Source organism: Enhydra lutris, unplaced genomic scaffold (assembly GCF_002288905.1).
Source record: "Enhydra lutris kenyoni isolate GAN:26980312 unplaced genomic scaffold, ASM228890v2 scaffoldscaffold34, whole genome shotgun sequence".
In the NCBI taxonomy this organism is placed as follows: Eukaryota; Metazoa; Chordata; class Mammalia; order Carnivora; family Mustelidae; genus Enhydra; species Enhydra lutris.
Genome location: NW_019154118.1, coordinates 22,688,157 through 22,708,340, shown reverse-complemented (window position 1 = coordinate 22,708,340; position 20,184 = coordinate 22,688,157). Strand labels below are relative to the sequence as shown.

General features: G+C 42.8%; 1 protein-coding gene across 1 annotated transcript in view; it reads right to left on the bottom strand.

Moving 5' to 3' along the window:
• LOC111153758 (Rho GTPase activating protein 20) overlaps positions 1-11,431 on the bottom strand; it is a 120,979-nt gene extending 109,548 nt beyond the window's left edge. The window contains exon 1 of the mRNA XM_022512976.1: positions 11,327-11,431. Coding sequence (XP_022368684.1) covers positions 11,327-11,431 — 105 coding nt within the window. The remainder of the gene's footprint in view (positions 1-11,326) is intronic.
• Between the last annotated feature and the right edge of the window lie 8,753 nt (positions 11,432-20,184).

Below are 20,184 nucleotides of genomic sequence, written 5' to 3'. Positions count from 1 at the left end.
TCACACCAGACCGTAGTAGAAGGATATAAATTCTTTTCTGAGATTAAGAAAGAAATATTTTTACTTTTTTCTGTCTTTCTTCTTTCTATGAGATAACCATTTTGAAATAAAACAATAAACATGAGAATCTATGTAACATAGGAGAACGGGAACTGGGCTAGGAGGCCTTGGACCTAAATTCTGCACCCTGGTTCTAGCACTTCACTTCTGAGCCCTCTCTGTAAGATGACAGAGCCAACCTAGCTCAAAGAACAGAGTAAGATTATGTGGAAAACAGTGGTAGTGTGACATATGGAGTGAGGCTCTGGAGCACATAAGTACGGCACATAAATAAACACGAGGAGAGCAGACTTGCCCTTATACGTTATGCTTTGTTCCTCTGTCTCCACCTGACCTGTGCAGGCTTCTGGAGTATCACTGTGGGCCTTGAAGTTGGCTGGACTTCCTTCTTTGGGCAAGCGCCCAGTTTCAATGTCTGGTCACGATTCCTTTTCAGCAGCACCCTGGAGTAGACAGGGTCAATCACCAATGCCCTGTCCCTAATAATCCCTTACCAGGCGGGGCTTCACAACATTACTCTCATCATGGACCCGACAAGGGGATAGGATTTACACATCCATGGCACACTCTGCTGAACAAGGCTCTCTGCTGCCCTGGTGGCTGCCTGCCTAGCAGCCGAGGGGGTGACTGTAGCAGAGACATCTCTAATGGCTGGGAAGCCCTGCCTTGCAGTGCCTTGCAGCACCCTCTCCCCTTCTCATGCAGAGAGCAGGGTATGGTCATCAAACTCAGAAGCCATAATGGTAAAAAAACAATGTATAAAATGAGAATGGAAAGCAGGCCCACGTCTATCCAGATGCAGATGTAGTCTAACCTAGCAAAGACTACTGCCAAAGCCGAGGTTCCAGGGGGTCAATGCAGGGGTAGAAGAGGAAATAGATTCTCTCCTAGGTGTAAATTAGGATCCAGGTAAACAAGGAAAGCAAAAGGCCACAGAGCAGCTGGGTTTTCCACATCTTTGAAATGTGAGCTGATGTGGGCACACGCACATTCCATTTTCAGAGTCTGCACACAAGTGACCAAACATCCAGAAATAGGTTTTACCTTTCAGTTGTGCCATGTGACAGCTGTCTGTCAAAATGAGGTCAAGGCTGCTCAGCACGGCACCAACATACGGTGCTGATAGGACTGTTTCTGCTGTTGGTCGGATGTTCCTAATCTAAACTTGTCCTAGATAAAGAAATTCAGACTGAAACAAAATTATAAAATAAACTGGGCTGTGTTGCCTGCAAGCCCCGTTATTGGTGGCTGACAGAAGGCAGTTTCCTCTGCTCCCTTTCAAGCCTCCCACACCGTAGCTAAGTCCTCCGTAAGTAAACAAAGGCTAACCCTCACCCCATCCAAAGCTGCTTCAGAAACGGCTGCAGTTGCCAACACCAAACCGAGCATCCAGCCTGCGGGCTCTGTGCACACACCAGGAACGCCACAGTCCCTGAGATCTCCGACACTTAGGATACCAAGTGGGAGAGCAAGCTTTCCCCTCGATGAAACTGTCTTTCAGAGGTAGTGCGCCCCGGCTACCATAACAAACAGACTGTGCAAACCAAACCGCAGACATCTAGACACCCGGTATTCCCAGTTTTGGAGGCTGGCAAGTCCAAAGTTAAGGTGGCAGCAGATTCAGTTCCTGGTGAGACCTTCTTTTGCATCTGCAGCCAGCTGCCTGCCAGCTGTATCCTCCTCACAGGGGGGACAGAGACAGAAGAGTAAACTCTCTGGTCTCTTTTCAGGGCACTAATCTCATCATAGGGATTCTGCCCTCATGACCTCATCTAACCCAGGGGATCAGGACTTCAGCGTGAGTTTGCAGAGAAGGCACATTCAGTCCGTAACAGAGGTTTTTGCCAAATGCTCTGGGGATGAGAGAGGTACTAGTCATGAAACTCCAATGAATCACAGTAACAAAATACACATACATTTCTTCAAGCACTGTGTATACAAGTGTATGTACGTGTAAGTGCGTATACATATGCATACATAAACTTCGGGTTAGTTATATATCCATTTATTTCTGTGATATTTTAGTTTACAAACCTGTATTAGTGGCCATTTAAATTGAAATCTAGTATATTTTCAGCTACTAACACCTTCTAGGAAGGCAAGCTTTATAATCACATATTTTTGTTGAGTTGTTCTAAAGATGTCTTTACTTTGAAAAGAACAGCCACAAGTCCTGGATGGCAAGATAAGAAATTTGAAAGGATTCAGACACCTCAGTTACTGAAGTCTCCTTTACTGTAGGTGCCATCACGCTGTGTCACCTCTCCCAGTCTACGGAACACTGTGGGGGAGGGGAGCAGGAATTGCCTTCTGAATATGGTCCACCTTTTGTCCTGCAGACCTTTCCCCGAGTCATAACCTGGGACAATGGCGAAATCACAGAGAGCGACAAATTGTTTCACAGACATCTTCACTTGGAACCGAGAGCAACAAGTGCACTATTTAGTATCTGTGACTTGTGAATTTTCAGTCTCTAAGTTGCAATTCTCTATTTTAACTATTTTACTTTAAACTGATAATTACTTTTTATACAAATGTGTAAAAATAAGGTTGTCCTTAAGTTTTCTTTTATAAAAAATACAATTTAGGGGTTCCTGGGTGGCCCAGTTGTTAAGCATCTGCCTTCAGCTCTGGTCATGATCCCAGGGTCCTAGGATGGAACCCCACATTGGGCTCCCTGCTCCACGGGAAGCCTGCTTCTCTTTCTCCCACTCCCCTTGCTTGTGTTCCCTCTCTGAGTGTGTCTCTCTGTCAAATAAATAAAATCTTAAAAAAAAATAAAAAACAATTTATTCTAACACATGAATGTTAGAGTCATAAATTAATTTTTCTTTTGCCATATTAAGATGCACTGTTGTGTTCACATTGTAAGTAAAAATAACTATGGAAACAAGAGTTTTTCCCTACACTCAGGATTCATGACATAAAATGTTTTCTGAATTGAGAGAGTTTCAACTGGGTGTGCCAAACACATGACTGTCCAGAGAGGCACAGAATTCAATGCACCCACATGTAATTTTGAAATACAATTCTGTAAGTTTGTGGAAGATGCTTAGCTTTCTGACAGCAAGTAAGACTGAGATATCAGCCTGGAAAGCAGACCTGGCTAAGGAACTCCAGAAGTATGATGAGTGCCTTATATAAAACTTCTGAAAATGACAGATACCAAGGCATAAAAGTCACACATTTCCAAGGTAATCAGACCAATGATTGTGTCATTTATTGTCACTATTAGTTAACATTTACTGTGATGATTAATTTTATTGATCAACATGGCTGTCCACAAGGTGCCCAGATTAAACATTTCTAGGTGTGTCTGTGAGGTATTTCTGAATGAGATTACCATTTATATCACTGGATTTAATAAGGCAGATGGTCCTCCCCAAAGCGGGTAGGCATCAGTCGATCTCTTGAGGGCCTTCACAGAACAGAGTAGAGGAAGGAGAAATTTGCCCCTTTTTTCCTGCCTCACTGTTGAGCTGGGACATCTCATCTCATCTTTCCTCGGGAAAAGATGGGGGTGAACTGAATGACCAGCTTTCCTGGGTCTTCGACTTACAGATGGCAGATCACAGGACTGTCATTGGTCTATTTCTCTGGAGAACCCTGACTAAAGCAGTTACCTAAAATCTACCTAATGGCAGCTGTGAACCTATCATTCAATGGTAGATGGAGAAAGTAGAGATTCTGCTCTCCAAAGAAGAAAATTACCTCTCAGGAGAAAAACCTCTCAAATGTGCTTTTTTTCAGCTGGTTATATGGAATTCAAACCTACTCTCTATTATACCTTATGTTATAAATAGTAACAAAGCATCTATAATTCAGTTAGAAAAAGAAATAGAGTTGGAAGATCTGGTCAAAATTCTAGCTTTACTGCTTACTACATGTGGCCTTGGCAGGGCTCAGTCCCCTCTTCTGTAGAAATAACTTAATAATACTTACCTCACATAATTGATGTTTATTATATATAGTTAGGTATTCACTTTAAAGAGGTTTTAAAATTTCCTTTTATTATCCTGTAAATTATAAACATTAAATTCTTATCTTTCTGTTCAAGTTTCTATCTTATTTGATATTTATTACCTTCAAGGATGACTACTTTGAAGCATAGTGTTATGGACTGATGCCTATGTCCCCCCAAATTCATATGCTGAAGGTCTAATTTCCAATGCATGGTATTAGGAGGTGGGGGTCTTTGGGAGGTGATTTAGGTTTGCATGAGGTCATGAAAGAGAGGCCCCTATGATGAGATTAGTGCCCTTATAAGAGAACAGAAGTATCCAGTTCCATCTCTACCTCTCTCCCTCTCCTCTCCTTTTCCTACTTCTCCCACTCCCATGGAGACACAGAAAGAGGACGGCCAACCACAAGCCAAGTGAACCCTCAGCCAGGAGCTGAACTGGCTGGCAGCCCGGATCACAGGAATCCATAGCCTCCAGAACTGTAGGAAATCAACATCTGATGTTTAAACCACCCAATTTAGGGCATTTTGTTATGGCAGCCTGAGCTGAATGAGACAGATAGCATCCATTCATTTGCATGTAAATGTTCTCTTATCAAATTCAAAGAAATAAAACTCTTTTTATTGCTTTACACCTCCTTTTACCTGGTAAAAGATAACTAATTGGCTTCTGTACCTATGAGTGCAGAATATACTTTCTTCTTCTTGACCCATAAGAAACAACGTGTCAACTATACAAGATATGGATTATCACCACCATTTTACAGACAAAGAGACAAAGTACACTCACAAGTTTGGGGATCACACCAGTGATAACAGAGGTGATTTCTGATTAATCTAATTCAGATTTTGGTAATTTCAGACTCCTCTGAGACAAAACAAATAATGTACCTGATTTTATCAATTCACTTTGTGAATAACACAAAAAAAGAATTCAGGAAAATGCTGGTTTATCCGCAGGCATAATATTTTCTCAGTATTATAGAGTAAAACTAAAGCTTACTCACCAAGATGTTTCATTCAAACCCCAGCATAAGACACACACATGTGGCCAAAGTTGGCTCTTGGGGGTGATCTACCACGAGCTGCTATAAACAGATTTGGACCCAGAGAGTGCACAAAGACAAGACAGAATGAAGTGCTCAACAACAGCTGCTACATTTTAATATGTTGGAGCTATTTTAAAATCCCTTTGCTCCAACTGACTTTCTGTGCCTATAAGTCTTTCTTCCCTATCCCAACAACCATCCTACTCAAGAAGTTTTCAACTAGTATGGAAACCAAAGGGTCAGAGTGCTTGAGTATGACACAAATGATCCCTAATCAAAATTACTCTAACACGTGCTTCCATTTCATTTTATAAAAATTCTTCTATCCAAATGTGGATATCCTCAAGGATACATTAACCAGAAGGATTAATCCAGAATTCTCTCCAGAATGCATTATCCAGAAGCATTATTTATATGCTCCTATTATCTTTTAGAACCACATTTTTAGAAATTACTATACAAACCTATTGTATATTATTCTGAAGAGTCTAAGTGACAGAAAATCCTTGATTTCTAGAAATAATCAAATTTTCTGACTAGTGAATAAATGTGGATGAACCAGGTAAGTGATTCTGTTTCAGGTTAAAATACTAAATGTAGCTACAAAATAAAGAGAATAGCTTTTTATACAGCCTCTACACACTGGCTCCTCCAACATATCATGTTCTTTCCTACCACAGGATCTTTGAATAATTGTTCCTACTCATAAAAGAGTAAAGCCTCACTTAAAAGAGGCCTTCCCTGAAACCTTAATGCCAGAGTGGCCTAGCTCCATATCCATCTTTGTTTTTTTAATAATAGTTATCACCATTTATTAATTCTTGTTATTATTGCTTTTGTCTCTTTCTCTCAACCTGTACTGCCCAGTATAGTATCCAATAGACACCTGTGGCAACTTAAATTTATATTCAAATAAATTATAATGAAGTAAAATTACAGAAAAAAATGATGAATTAGATTTCACCAAAATTGAGAACTCTGTTCCTTGAAAAACACTGTTAAAAGAATAAAATGAGCAGCCACGTAATGGGAGAAAATATTTGTAAATCACATAAATGATAAAGAACTTGAATCAGAATACATAAATAACTCTCAAAACTCAATAATATAAAAACAAAAATCCAACTAAATTTGGGCAAAATATTTGAATCAGAACTTCACTAAACATAACACATGGATGATAAGCACATAAAAAGATGCTCAACATCACGAGTCATTAGGAAAATGCAAATCAAAGCCACAGTGAAATACCATATTATTCCCTCTAAGATGGCTAGAATCAAAAAGATAGTATGTGTGGGTGAAGATGTGGAGAAATTGGACTCTTATACACTGTTGGTAAGAATATAAAACCACTTTGGAAAACAACTGGGTAGTTTCTTAAAAAGTTAAATTTACGGCTAAAATAGGACCCAGCCATTCAACGCCTAAGTGTTTACCCAAAAGAAATGAAAGTGTAGGTCCATACAAAGACTTATACATGAATGTTCACAGCAACTTTATGCGTAGTAGCCAAAACCTGGAAACAACCCAAATATCCACTAATAGGTGAATGGATAAACAAACTGCAGCTTCTCTGCATGATGGAATACTACTCAGCAATGAAATGAACCACTGATAGATGCAAAAACATGAAGGAATCTTAAAATAATTATATTGAATTAAAGATGTTAGAAAAAATACATAGTATAATTCTATTTATACATAATTCTTGAAAATGAAAAATAATCTACAGTGACAAAAAACAGACGAGTGGTTGCCTAGGAATGGGGAACAAACCAAGCGATTCGCAAGGGACATAAACTTTGGGAGATTAGAAGTATGTTCATTCTCTTGACTGCAATGGTTTCATAAGTGTATACATGTGCCAAAGCTTACAGATTTATAGACCTCAAATATGTACAGTTTCCTGTATGTCAATTATACCTCAGTGGAGCTGTTCAAAATGTTTTTGATCCTCAGTTGTACCAGCCACATGTCGAGGGCTCAATAGCCACATGTAGCTAGTGGCTATCAGACTGGACATTGTAGATAAAGAGCAGTACCATCAGCACAGAAATTTCTAGTAGGCAGCAATGCTCTAAACCAGGGAGTAGGCAAACTACATGCCAGGGACCACCCTACCTGTTTTTCTAAACCCAGTTTTACTGGAACACAGCTATGCCCGTCATTTACATACTGTCAGTGGCTGCTACAGCGCTACCAGGGCAAAGTGGGTAGTTGCAATAGAGACCTTATGGTCTACAAACCTAGATTATTTACTATCTGGCCCTTTAAGAAAAGATTTGCTGATTCTGGTCTAAATCAAACACTCTGAACACGGGCTACATCTGTCCTGTTCACTGCTGTATAACCCAACCAGTGTTTATTGAGTACCTCACATGTGCACTGTCTTAAGCACTAGAGAGGCAGCCTTCAACAATACAGAAGATAAGATCCCAATTCTCACGGTTTTCACAATCTGCCAAAGGGTTCAGGTCACATGAGAAGTAAATAAGAAAAGAGGCAAGGATGAATGCTAAGATGAAAATAAAACAGAGGTATGGAGCATGACTGAGGGCAGCAACTTCCACTTCGGTAGTCAGGACAGGCCTCTGAGAGGACCAGACATCTGAACATGAGTGAGACAACACTGCAAAGACCTGTGGCAGAAGCCGAGGGAAGGGCAACACCCAAGGCCTCAGAATAGGAATGAATTGGAAGACCTAAGGCCCATGTGGCTGGAGAATACACAAGGTGGAAAAGATAGATAAGATTGGAGAAATAGAGAAGGCTAAGAAAAGACATCTGAATTTTATCTAAGTATGATGGAAAGCCACTATAGGATTTTAAGGAAGACAGCAATATGATCAGTTTACATTTTTACAGATCACTCGGGTGCTGCTAAGTGGAAACTGGGCCAGGGAAGAGCAAAAAAGATGTTAGACAAGTTAGGGACTTTCTGGAAAGTTACAAGTGAGAGATGGTGGTGGGCTGGCTTGGGCTACAGTGGCAGCAGTAGAGAGGAAGTGAAGAAATTAAAGTTATGTTGTGAATAGCTGACTGGCCTTTCTGATGGTTGTGGTAGAGTAAGGAAATGAAGGAGTCAAAAATGAATCCCAGATTTTAGCTTGAACAAGAGGGACAACAGTATGAACCACAAATATGGGAGAAACTACAAACAGTAAGAGCTAATACTTACTGAGTGCTTATTATATGACGGTATTCACTCAATTTCACATTTAGTACTCCCAACAATCTTGAATAGATAGGTACTACTGTTAACGTTCATTTTAGAAATAGGAAACTGAAGGTTAAGGTTACGGTCAGAAAAATAGGACCAACACAGTGAAGATTTGAACCTGGGTCATCGCACTCCAAATTTCACCACATTGTATGCAATTGCTTCTTTAACAGTAATTTCTGGGAATATGAACTACATTAGAGGCAATGGCGGTACTACTGGATTAACAGTCTCTCAGGATGACTAGCTTGAAAGATGCTACTGTTTTGCTTTTTCTATTAAAGATCACCTTGTTTTCATAGAATGAAAGAAGTAATGGTCATCTATATACTTTTCAAAGCACTTTCTGCAGCATTATCCCTCTGATTCCCATTTTACAAATGAGGAAACTGAAACAAGTCAAGTGATTTCCTCAAGATCATCAAGATAGTAATAGAACTAGAACTAAAAGCCAGATGAACTGACTCCATATAGTGATCTGGCCAATGAACTTGTCTTTAAAAATTCAGATCATTCAGAAAAAAAAAACAACAAAACATGTTTTATATCACTACCCAAAATACATATATGAAACAGAGAAAAAGAAGTAATACAAAACTGTTCTCACTATTACTAATTTGCTAGGATTTCTTTTTCTATTTAATTTTTTTATAATTTTGATTGTAACTGGCAATTTAAACAACATTGATCTACACCTTGGTAATTAACACTATAACACACAGTACAATCACACAGTAGACTTTTTAAGAAATAAGTCTCATGACTCACTAAACTACCAAACACCAAAAGGGCAAAACAGAACATAAAGATGAGTCTGTTGAGTATTTGGCTTACCTGAAGACTAGTGTCCGTAAAAGTGTAAATGACAATGATTCCATGAACTACAGTTTGGAAATATTTTTTATTATAATTACTTTCTATTCCTAATATGAAATCAAGGCATGCCTGCTAATATTTAAAATGAGAGAGATGCACTTTTATCTAAAAAAATACTAAAAGAAAAAAGTTCTTCAACCTCGTCTTTGCCCCAAAGGTAGTAAAAAGCTACAGAATGCCCAGATTGGCAAAATCTATTTCCTTTGAAAAGAAAGAAAGAAAGAGATAAAGAGAAAGGAAGGAAGGAAGGAGGGAAAAAAGGGAGAGAGGAAGGAAGGAAAAGGCGTGATAATGTGACAGCCCATTAAGATGTATAATGAAGGACAGCATCTTAAGGACAATGGCTTAAGATGGGAGGCAATCTTTCATTTATTGGACAAATACTACTTGATAAATGATCAAGCTACTCAAATGTCCTTTGCCAGTATGCTTAATTTCCTTTAGTAAAGGAAGAGAACTGCCCAGGAGTATCAATCTTTGATTTTTCCCAATTCCTTAAGTTTACAGGAATAAAAAAATGCTTTCAAGTCTGTGTCAATTACTCCGAACATTCATTTACCTTCCCGAATGTGGCGCTAGCTTGATGAATTCTCTCTCTCTCTCTCTCTCTCTCTCTCTCTCTCTCGCGCGCGCACACACACACACACACACACACACACACAAACACACACACACAGCTATCCCTGCATCTCATTTCAGAAGGGAAAAAGAGACAAGGACACACCACAGCCTCAATACATCAATGGCCGGCCAGCCCTTCAGCCCATATATCACCAAGTGCACAGGCACCCCTAGGTGGCCCCGCGACAGGGTCAAGATCCCATGGAGCGCCCATTCCCTTCTATACTCCGAGCACCATCTCACCTCTCCTCAAATGACCTCTCGCCAACCCGGGATCCTGGTGCGCAGAAGCATGAAAGGCTGTGCGGTCTGGACCATCATCAGGTTCTCATGATATAAACAAGGCGCCTCCAGACATTTCTTAGGGAAGAGTTCGGTGATCCCTCTAATCCCAGTATGTTTCCAGAGACACTGGAGGGGCACCACCAGGACACAGGGCAAAAAAAGGGGGCCAAATAGCAGAAGGTCGGGGGGTGGGTGGGTGGAGGAGGAGTGGACACGGCCAGAAAGCCCCAAATGCCGCCGGCAGACAGCAGGGCTGCAGAGGCCAGCGGCTCTCGGCCACGTGCAATTGCCCAGGGGACCCTTTCCAAGACGCCCGGCGCGTCCGCACCAGCACGCCGCACCGCGGCCGTGTGCACCGGGACGGAACGCTACAAGTTGTCGCCCGCGTCCCCGCTCCCGGCTCTGACAGGTCACGCTCGCCGCCCCATGCCCACGCCCCGGCCCCTCTCCGACCCCCCAGAGGCCCGGGGAACTAGGGGACCCCACAGGGCGAAGGCCCCTGTGCCCGGTCCCCGCGACCCTCCGCCGCAGTCCACGGCCCCGCCCAGCCCGGTTCCAGCTCAACCAAACCTCCGTGCTCCTGCGGGATGGACCATGAGCATCCCGACACACCTGCGAGTCTGACCGCCACCTCTGAGCCCCCAGAGTCGTGGCGGAAGCGCCGAGTCGGCGCAGGAACCCCCCCCCCCCCCAGAAAAAACCGCTGAGCTGCCGCGCCTCAGCGTCCAGGTGCGAGGCCGAGCGCCGCAGCCCGCTCGCCCGCCCGCCTACCTTCCTCAGCGCGGGTTGCCCGCCCCGGGCGACGCCAGGGGCCCTGACGACTTGGGAGGTGACCCTGTCCGCAGACGGTGAGCGCCCGGGGGTCCTCGGGGGCACCCAGGGGCCGAGCCCTCGGCGAGGGGGGTGCCGGGGAAAGGCGAGGCCCCAGTGCCCGCCCGCGCGCCCCGACTGAAGGAGGAGCCCGGCCGCCTGTCCCGCGGCGGATGGAGACAGGGAGGGAGCCTGTGGGGGCCGCTCCGAGAGCGTTTACGACTCTAGACGCGAAACCCGGGGGTCTCGGGGTGACTTGGGAGACCGCGGCGCCGTAAGGGCGGGGAAGGCGGGAACGTCCCAGAACTCGCGCTGCGGGCCGCGAGCCTCGAGCGTTAATCCCCGAGGCAGCCGGCTCGTGCGCGGCGGTGGCGGCGCGGAGGGCGCGCGCGGCGAGTGCGGCGGCAGCGGCGGGCGCAGGGCGCCGCTCAACGTCCTCACCTTTTTGGTGCCGGGGCCTCCCGCGATCCGAGACACGCCTGTCAGAGAAGAGGAGCGCCCCGGCTGCCCCCCTAGAGTCTCCTGCTGGGGGGACATCGCTTCCATGAAGAAGACTTTCCTTCAAATCCCAGCCCAGGAGGAGGCTACACAGTCATGTCTGCGGGACGCCTGCCGGCGGGGCGAGGACGCGTGGGCCCGAGGCGGCTGTGGCGCTCAGGCCGGGAGCCGGGCTGCCGGCGCGCCTCCCGTCGGGGCCATGCGCCGCAGCTGTGCTCGGCACCGCGGGCTGCAGGCGATTGCGGCGGCGACTGCCCGTCCGCGCCTCGGCCCGCCCCGCCTCGGGCCCGCCCCCTCCGCGCCGGGCGCCCAGCGCCGGGACCCGCCCCCGGCCGCCGTCCTCGGGCCGGGCCGCGGCGCTCCTAGCGGTTTCTTCGGACTGCGGCGCGCAGGGCCCGCCGTCTTTCTCTGTTTGCAGAGATCTAGGGAACAGGCGACCGACTGACCTTGCCAGCCTGCGACTCCGGGCAGGCAGGCCCAGCCCGCAGGAGCTCACCGGCCCGTGTCACGAACGGGGGCCTCTAGGGCACGGTCGCGCGCCTCTCCCGCCGCCCAGCCCACGCGCACCCGGCCCCATCCCTGACCGCGCTGCGCCCGCGGGGGGACGGCGACGCGGCAGCGCGTGCGGCGGCGCAGTCGCGGCGACCTCAGCGGGAACCGGGTAGTTGCGGTGATTCCTGCCTCGCTTTCAGTGGACTGCAGAAGGGTCCCCCCGACCCCGGACCGCACTCCCACTCCCCACCCCCGACCCCCAAGCCCCCACTCCCGAGGTCTCGGGTTGGAGCTGCACATGGCAGGGTGCCGCGGCTGTGCACATTGGGAAGCCCCCAGCATCGCCTGACCTCTGGAGCAATCGCGAACGTGAGCGTGTTGGGGTAGCCCTCGTTGGCTTTTGCAGCCGCAGGTCAGCAGCCCCTGCACAATTTGCACCAGCGGTTTCCGCTGTCTGCGGCTGCAAAGACGTGGGCATTCCAAACGTCAAAGCGCCATTAAGGAAAGTGCAGGCAAGAGAGAGGACTCTGAAATTTGGCTTTGCCATTGAGAAGGCTACAATATGTGGAAGTGTTTATCAGATATCTGCACCGACAGCATAACTTCCTGAAAGCCCAAATAGTGGCAAATTTTTTTAAGGCCAGAGAATAATCAGAGGGAGGGGATTTGGAGCCAACCCCGGGCGAGTTGAGGGTTGCACTTTGCAGGACCGACTGACGGGTGCGGATGATTCGGTAGGTGGCATTCTTCCCTTGGAGTCAGGACTACACTAAGGGTGGATTAGCGACGAAGGACACACCACTCCATGATGCTATGATGTTGAAGGAGGTTTGTTTATTTTTGTGATTTTTTTTTTTTTAAATTGAGGTTCCTGTGGGGTTGGGCTGTTAATCAAGACAGGTTGTAGAAGAATAGGGCTCTGGCCGGCTCTGTTCCAAGCAGGAGATGCTATCCAAAACACACACACACACACACACACACACACATTTACATACACCCCCACCCCCAAACACTGGCATTGTTTATTGTGGAAGTAATGGGGAGAAAATGTTCCAGCCCATTTTAAGCCTTTTCCATATCACATTGTTCAAAACAAACTTACATAGGCTGTAAAAATCTTGGTTTATATAATATATATACACACATATTTATAAATCGTTCTTATATGTGTGTGTGTGTGTGTGTGTGTGTGTGTGTGTGTGCACAGACGCAATTTTTCAGGGGTAGCTCTCTTTCTGAAGCTTAGACCCATGTGTCATGAGAGGACTTTGTTTACCAAGGATTTTGTACTGCAGGCAGCTTTGCATTTCCTTTCATCTGTGCTGAAATCATGGTATTATTATGTTTCCTATCATGAATGGACAATCCCAGTTTCCTTACACTGGTTCATTTTTTAAATTTCGATAATACTTATCTCCTTTTAATATTTCATGTAATTAACTTATTATCTTTAGTGTTTATTATCTGCCTGTCTTCCAGCGGTCAGAAATCTTTTTGTTATTGTTTACTGTTGTATCTCAGGTGTCTAGAGCAGTGTCTGGCACAATAAATGTTTGTTGATTAAATGAATGAATGAGACACAAAAAGGATATGAGATCAGTCCAGAATGGCCAGGCTTGGATTGTTATTTTATGCTGAGAGCCTCGTGGATTATCAGGTGTTTCTTTTTGAGATGATACCTCATGCTCTAATCACATGTGAAAAACTCACTTTCACTTTAGAATTTGTAAGTACTTTTATTTCAAATTCCATTAGTTTTGATTTAGATAGAAAACCATCCTCTCATGTAAGGAGTTTTGAGGGAGATCTCACTTCCTAAAGAACATTGTGTTTGCTCAGATTAATATTATCACCAGAGTAATGTTGTAAAGAACACAAATAATATCAGTCACTCCCGAACTTAAAACCTTCCTTGGCTCCTATGTCCATGGAATAAATATCAAATGCTCAGTGTGATATACAAGGCTGTCTACAATCTGACACCTCACTCCCACTTCTTTGTCTTATCTTCTGCTCTACTTCAACTCTAGCCCTGTTCTCCCTCACACTGAACTATGTGCACTTCCAAGAACGCCTTGACCTCTCACATCTTCATGGCTTTGAACTTGCTGTTCTTGTTGCCTAGGAAGTTTTCCTTCTATATGTTCCAAGCCCTGTTTTACATGTATTCCTCTAGGGCCTGGTGCATAGCAAATACCTGGTAAGTATTTGTTGAGGAAAGAAATCTTTAGGGCTTATATCTGTAAGTACCTCAAGAAAATCTTTCTGACTTTCTTTTTACCTAGCTACCACCACACACCAACCACACACACAAGGTTAAGTGCACCTTCTGTAGTAGTAACATAATACTTATTGAGTTACTTTATACCAGGTACTAGTCTAAGAATTTTACCCATTTTAATTCATTTAAATCTTAACTACAAGCTAGATTCCCTTATACCCATTTTACACACGGGAAAACCCAAGTCACAATGATGTTAGATAACTTCTTCAAACAGCTGGTAAGTAGAGAAGCCAAATTTGGAACCTGGGAGTCTGCTCCAGAATCAATGCTCTTAACCACTTGTCCATCCTGCCTATCCTGTGTGCTTCCTTCTCTTTCCAGCACACATTATACTAGGCTGTTTCCATCTGTTTTACTTGACTGTAAGCTTCTTGAAATTAAAGTTCATTTTTTGTCTTCTCTTTTTTTGTGGCCAAGCACAGAGTTACACTCTCAATAATTTTTCCCCCAATGGCTTAGCTTTGAATGAATGAGTGAAATAGTAAAAATAACCATTTTTGTTCTCTATACACTTTAAGGAAGATGCTCTGATGTGGGAGAAATAAATGGTAGACTAGTCCTCTCATTCCTTAGACAGTGAAAGCATTTTCCCTGCACTGGGAATGTTACATTGTAGTAAGTGTGAAGCCAGAAAACAATACTGATGACAAGGCAATTGAAGGAGTGTGGTGACCACGTCTGACACAAGCAGGATGCATCCAGAATATTTTGAAATAAACTGTAAAGCAGAGTACTAAGAATAGCGTAGTTTAATAGCTGGGAAACACCAATAGCAGACTTTTAACAGGAACTAGTCTAAGAATGAAACCAAAATGTTTGGCCAACCATTAGATTGAGTAACAGTGAATAAATTTAACTGTGAGAGGGGATGTCTGCACGACTCATTTATCCAATATATATTTATTGTGTGTCTGCCATGTGCCAGACACTGTGCCAGGCACTTCGAATATAGTCAGGTCCACAGGTGTCGTCCTCGTAAGCCCTAAAATGGACATTAGAATCATTGGCAGTGCTATCTGAATATCCTAGAGCAGAGATTGTGAGCTGATGGACCACAGAGTGAATTCAGGCATGTTTTTCAGCATAGTGCTTTTTTTCTTTTTCAAACTTGTTACCAACCTTAAAAATCAAGATATTTCACATAGAAATCTGGGCTAAATTTCTCCAAGACAACAGCTAAAACTGAGTTGTAGCTGTTACTACATTTAATGCTCATGGTTGTCGTAATCTCCCCTGTCTCTAGTGCTGGGGAACTACTAACAGCTATGGTAGTGGCAGATGAAATACTGGCAAGAGAGATAATGAGGCCAGAGAAGAATGACAAATACCAAGCGGGTGAGTGTGTGTGTGTGTGTGTGTGTGTGTGTGTGTGTGTGTGTGTGTGTGAAATTAATAGAATTTTTCTGGAAGAGAAAAAGTTGACAGTGTCTCATTGTTGTAAGAGATCAAGCCCTCCCCAAGATGACTATGAGCCTTGATACAAGAGAGGTTTTAACCTAATTACAAGATCAGACATGGGGACTTTCTTATCCTTTGGTTAGAATCTCAAGGGGGCTATTTCCTTAACAGAATCCCAGTTCTAAGAGTGGAAGGTTATGAAGTGGGAGACAGAGGAGTTAGGAAAAGCAGAGGAGGAAGAAAGGAAGAAGCGGAGTTAGGAGAGAATGTTAAGAGCTGAGGTTGGAGAAAGAGCTTGACCAGACTAGAAGGACCTTGGATTCTATTGTAAAAATTTAGACATTAGTCTTTAGGGAAAGTGATAAAAATGACTAGCATCTGTTGAATGCCTCTCATGTACTAGATATACATTACATGTATTATCTCATTTAACCTCTACCATCACCAAAGACATTTGTATTATTATACTCATTTTAAATATGAAAATGAGGGGTGCCTAGGTGGCTCAGTTGTTGAGCATTTGACTCTTGATTTTGACTCAGGTCTTGATCTCAGGATCATGAGATTTAGCCCTGCATCAGAATCTACACTGGATGTGGAACCTGCTTAAGATCTTATATCTCTCTCTCTCTCTCAAAAATAAATAAATAAATAAATAAATAAACAAAAAGAAAGTTTAAAAATAAATTAATAAATGAATAAAAAGATGAAGGAGAAAAACAACTTTCCAAGGTCACTAATCAGAAGGTGGTGGAGCCAGGACTTGAACCCAGATCTGATTGAGTCCAAAGGCCATATGCTTATGATGTCACAGTATTATAATATTAATAGGTATCACTTATTGAGAGTTAACTTTGAAGGATATGGAGAAAAGAATTTGTAGTCAAAACAGTAAGTTAAGCATTCACACACTATCATAATCTTTGAGACAAGTTTAATGTTTTGTATTTTTATGTCCACTACATAAGTGAAGAGCTCAGAGATATTAAAGTACTTATCAGAGATTGTACAGCTATGAGTGGAAGAGCCAGAATCAAACCCAGGACACCCAAAACTCATACTCATAACCACTACACCTGATGGTATGGTCTTCTTTTTGTTCCCTGTGGCTGAAGAACATCCTCAATTATGTTCCATTCATTTCATGTGAGATCAAACTAGATATGCCCCTAAACCCTTACACTTAGTCCATGGTAAGCTTGCTTGCTGGTGAGAGGCTTAGCTTAGTTATTTTTAAAGTATATTTTACAAAGCAACCTGATATTTTAATAAGAAACAGCAAAAAGGAGAAATGTCTATTTTTCATCAAAGTTTAGGTTGCTCTGTGGGCCAGATTAAATTAATTAACTGATTATCATTTGTTGTCTGTCACATGCCTAACGTTCTTCCGCATTCTTCAAGGGTAAGGACAGTCTGTGACACCTCTCCCCACAAAGCACTTCAGGTTTCTTTTTTCTCTTTGTATTTCCTAGGCATTTCAACTAACTGCACGTTGTTAGCTCTGTCAACATGTTCATGTTATAATCCTCCCTGAGCATTTGTGGAAATTAGCCCTTTTAATTTTGCTCCTGTTTCATGGCTGTATCTGCAGCACAGTTGATTATTGTCTGTGCTGATATTGTAGAGATAAGGGAGCAGAGTGCATGAGTAGGTTCGGTAAGTTGTGCAAAATTGTTCAGCTAATAAGTAGGGCAACAGCATTCCAGTCCAGTTCTGATTCTTAAAAGTATGAAACTTAAATCATTTCCCTTAAGTCCTATTTAAATTATAAATGAAAATCAATTGTTGCATATTTGCAATGAAAAATAACAAGATGGTATGGTAATAAAAATATGTTTACTGCAGCATTGTTTAGAATAGCCAAATTATGGAAAGAATTCAATGTCCATCAATAGATGAATGGATAAAGAAAATGTAGAATATATATGCAATGGAATATTACTCAGTCATAAAAAGAGTGAACTCTTGACGTTTGCAGCAACATGGATAGATCTAGAGAGTATAATGTTAAGCAAAATAAGTCAGATAAGGACAAATACCATATGAGTTCACTCATATGTGGAATTTAAGAAACAAAACAAATGAACAAAGAAAAAAAGACAAGAACCCTTAGACTCTCAAATGTAGAGAAAAAACTGGTGGCTTCCAGAGGGGTGGTGGGTGTTTTTAATTTACCAACAACACTGGATGTTCTTTAGATCTTAAAGTTAAGTTTTGCATCTAGTTTACTTATTTGTTCTGTAATGACATTGATTTGGGTCCTCATTTTAAACTTGCAGCCCTCTTTTCATCTGTTATTTCATCTTTGAGCAAAGACTGAGCAAGACGAAACACAGTGATGTGGCAGTGATGCAGAAATACTATAGCACGACATGAAATCACACACTGCATGCAAAAAATAGAGTCAACCAAATGAAAATATAAACTAAAGGAACAGAAAATAATTCATAAATGCTGCATTCTACGGAACTTAATGAGAACCAGTATTCAATGGATAAGAGCTTAAAGATGAAATAACAAATTAAAAAACAGGTTGCAAGCTTAAAATGAGGACCCAAATCAATGTGATATTGTTAGTGCCTAGAATGCTGTTGAGCAAGTTAGAGGTGCCCAGTAAGTATCTGTTGAATGAATGAAAGGATGAAGAAAGATTTCTTCACTTATTCAGGCATGAAAACCAACTTATCTAATTTCTGGCTCCTATAAAGGGAGGTTGGAAGTCACCACTAGAGCTTAAAAACACATAAAAAGCTGAACAGACTGAAAAATTTACCACTTCTTTTGGATCTATAGGTGGGGAACACACAAGGCAAAGTGCTGCACACAACACTGGAGAGACAGGAAAATATAGGGAGCCAGGGAGGGATTCCTGATGCAGACACTCAGAAGCAGAAGCTGCTGCTCTGCCAGCATAGGAAAACCTGACTGTAATTGATGAATAGCCATAGGCTCAGTGTGAACAATTCAGAAAGTTAAAGTCTCCAGGGGGACCTAGATATGGTAGGGTTGGGTGGGGGGGTTCCCACAACATTGTAAGATTTTCAGGATACTAAGTATCAGAGAAAAATTCCTGAGGACTTTCAACCGAGAGAGGGGGAGAAAGAGCCATTTTTAAAAAAGATTTTATTTATTTGTCAGAGACCCAGTGCAAGTGCAGGGCAGGGGGAGTGGGAGGCAGAGGTAGAAGCAGGGTCCCTGCTGAGCAAGAAGCCTGATATGGGACTCAATCTCAGGACTCTGGAGTCATGACCTGAGCCAAAGGCAAACTCTTAACTGAATGAGCCACCCAGGTGTCCCAAAAAGGAACCATTTTGAAATATACCAGAGCATTCTGTTTTCTTAGTAACACCGGCCTTTCAGGGAAAATTAGTTAACCAGAGCCTTACCTGGTTTATATTAGAACTTAAGTAACCCGGGGAAATGAAATACCCCATTCCAGCTCTCCTTAGCCATCCTGTTCCACCTAGGAGGGGAGGGAAAAAACCCCCGATAAACACTTGTGAAGTTCACTGTCCAGAAGCATAGGCTCACTAAAACACAGACCTAATAATAGGACTATAGAATGTTTTCCCTTTCCAACACCTCACCAGCACATTATTAAAGGCCTATTTACTGCAGTTCCTTTTACCCAGGACAGCATGTCTAGCTATCAAGATAAAGTTATAAGGCATAACAAAAAGGGAACAAAACAACACCACTGCCCCACACACACACAATTTGAAGAGACAGAGTATCACATCCAGACATGGCAGGGACATTGGAATTGTCAGACTGGGAATTTAAAACAGCTATGAGTTATATACAAAGGGCTCTACTGGATAAAGTAGACAATGCAAGAATAGATGGGCAATGTAAACAGAAAGATGGAAATCCTAAGAAAGAACCCAAAAGAAATGCTAGAGGTAAAAAAAAAGAGAGAGGAAAAAAAGTAACAGAAAGGATGTCTCTGATGGGCTCATTAGATTAGACATGGCTGAAGAAAGACTCTCTGAGCTAAAGAATATATTCACAGAATACCTGAAAACCGAAAAGGGAAGAGAACAGAGGCTGAAGCAGAATGTAGTCTCTAAGGTCTATGGGACAACTATAAAAGTGTAACATACACATAATGAGGATACCCATTGGAATACCCAGTGGGAAGGAGAAGAAAAAGAGAAAGGAACAGAAAAAATGTTTGAAACAATAATGACTGAGAATTTCCCCCAAATAATGTCAGACATGAAACCACAGATCCAGGAAGCTAAAAAACACCAAGTAAGAGAAATACCAACAGACTACACCGAAGTGTATCCTTCTCAAATTACGGAAAATAAAAGATGAAGAAAAAATAGTAAACAAAGCCAGAGGTAAAAGACACCTTACCTAAAGAGAAGCAAAGATAATTACATGTGACTTCTCAGAAACCATGCTAACAAGACAGTGGAGTGAAGTATTTAAGATATTGAGAGAAAAAAAATGCCAACCTAGAATTCTGCACCCTGCAATTTTTTTATTAAAAAGTGAAGGGGAAATAAAAACTTAGACAAAGAAAAATTAAGGGAATTTCTTGCCAATAGACCTGACTTACTAGAAATGTTAGAGGAAATTCTTTAAAAAGAAGGAATATAACACAGATCGGAAACTCAGA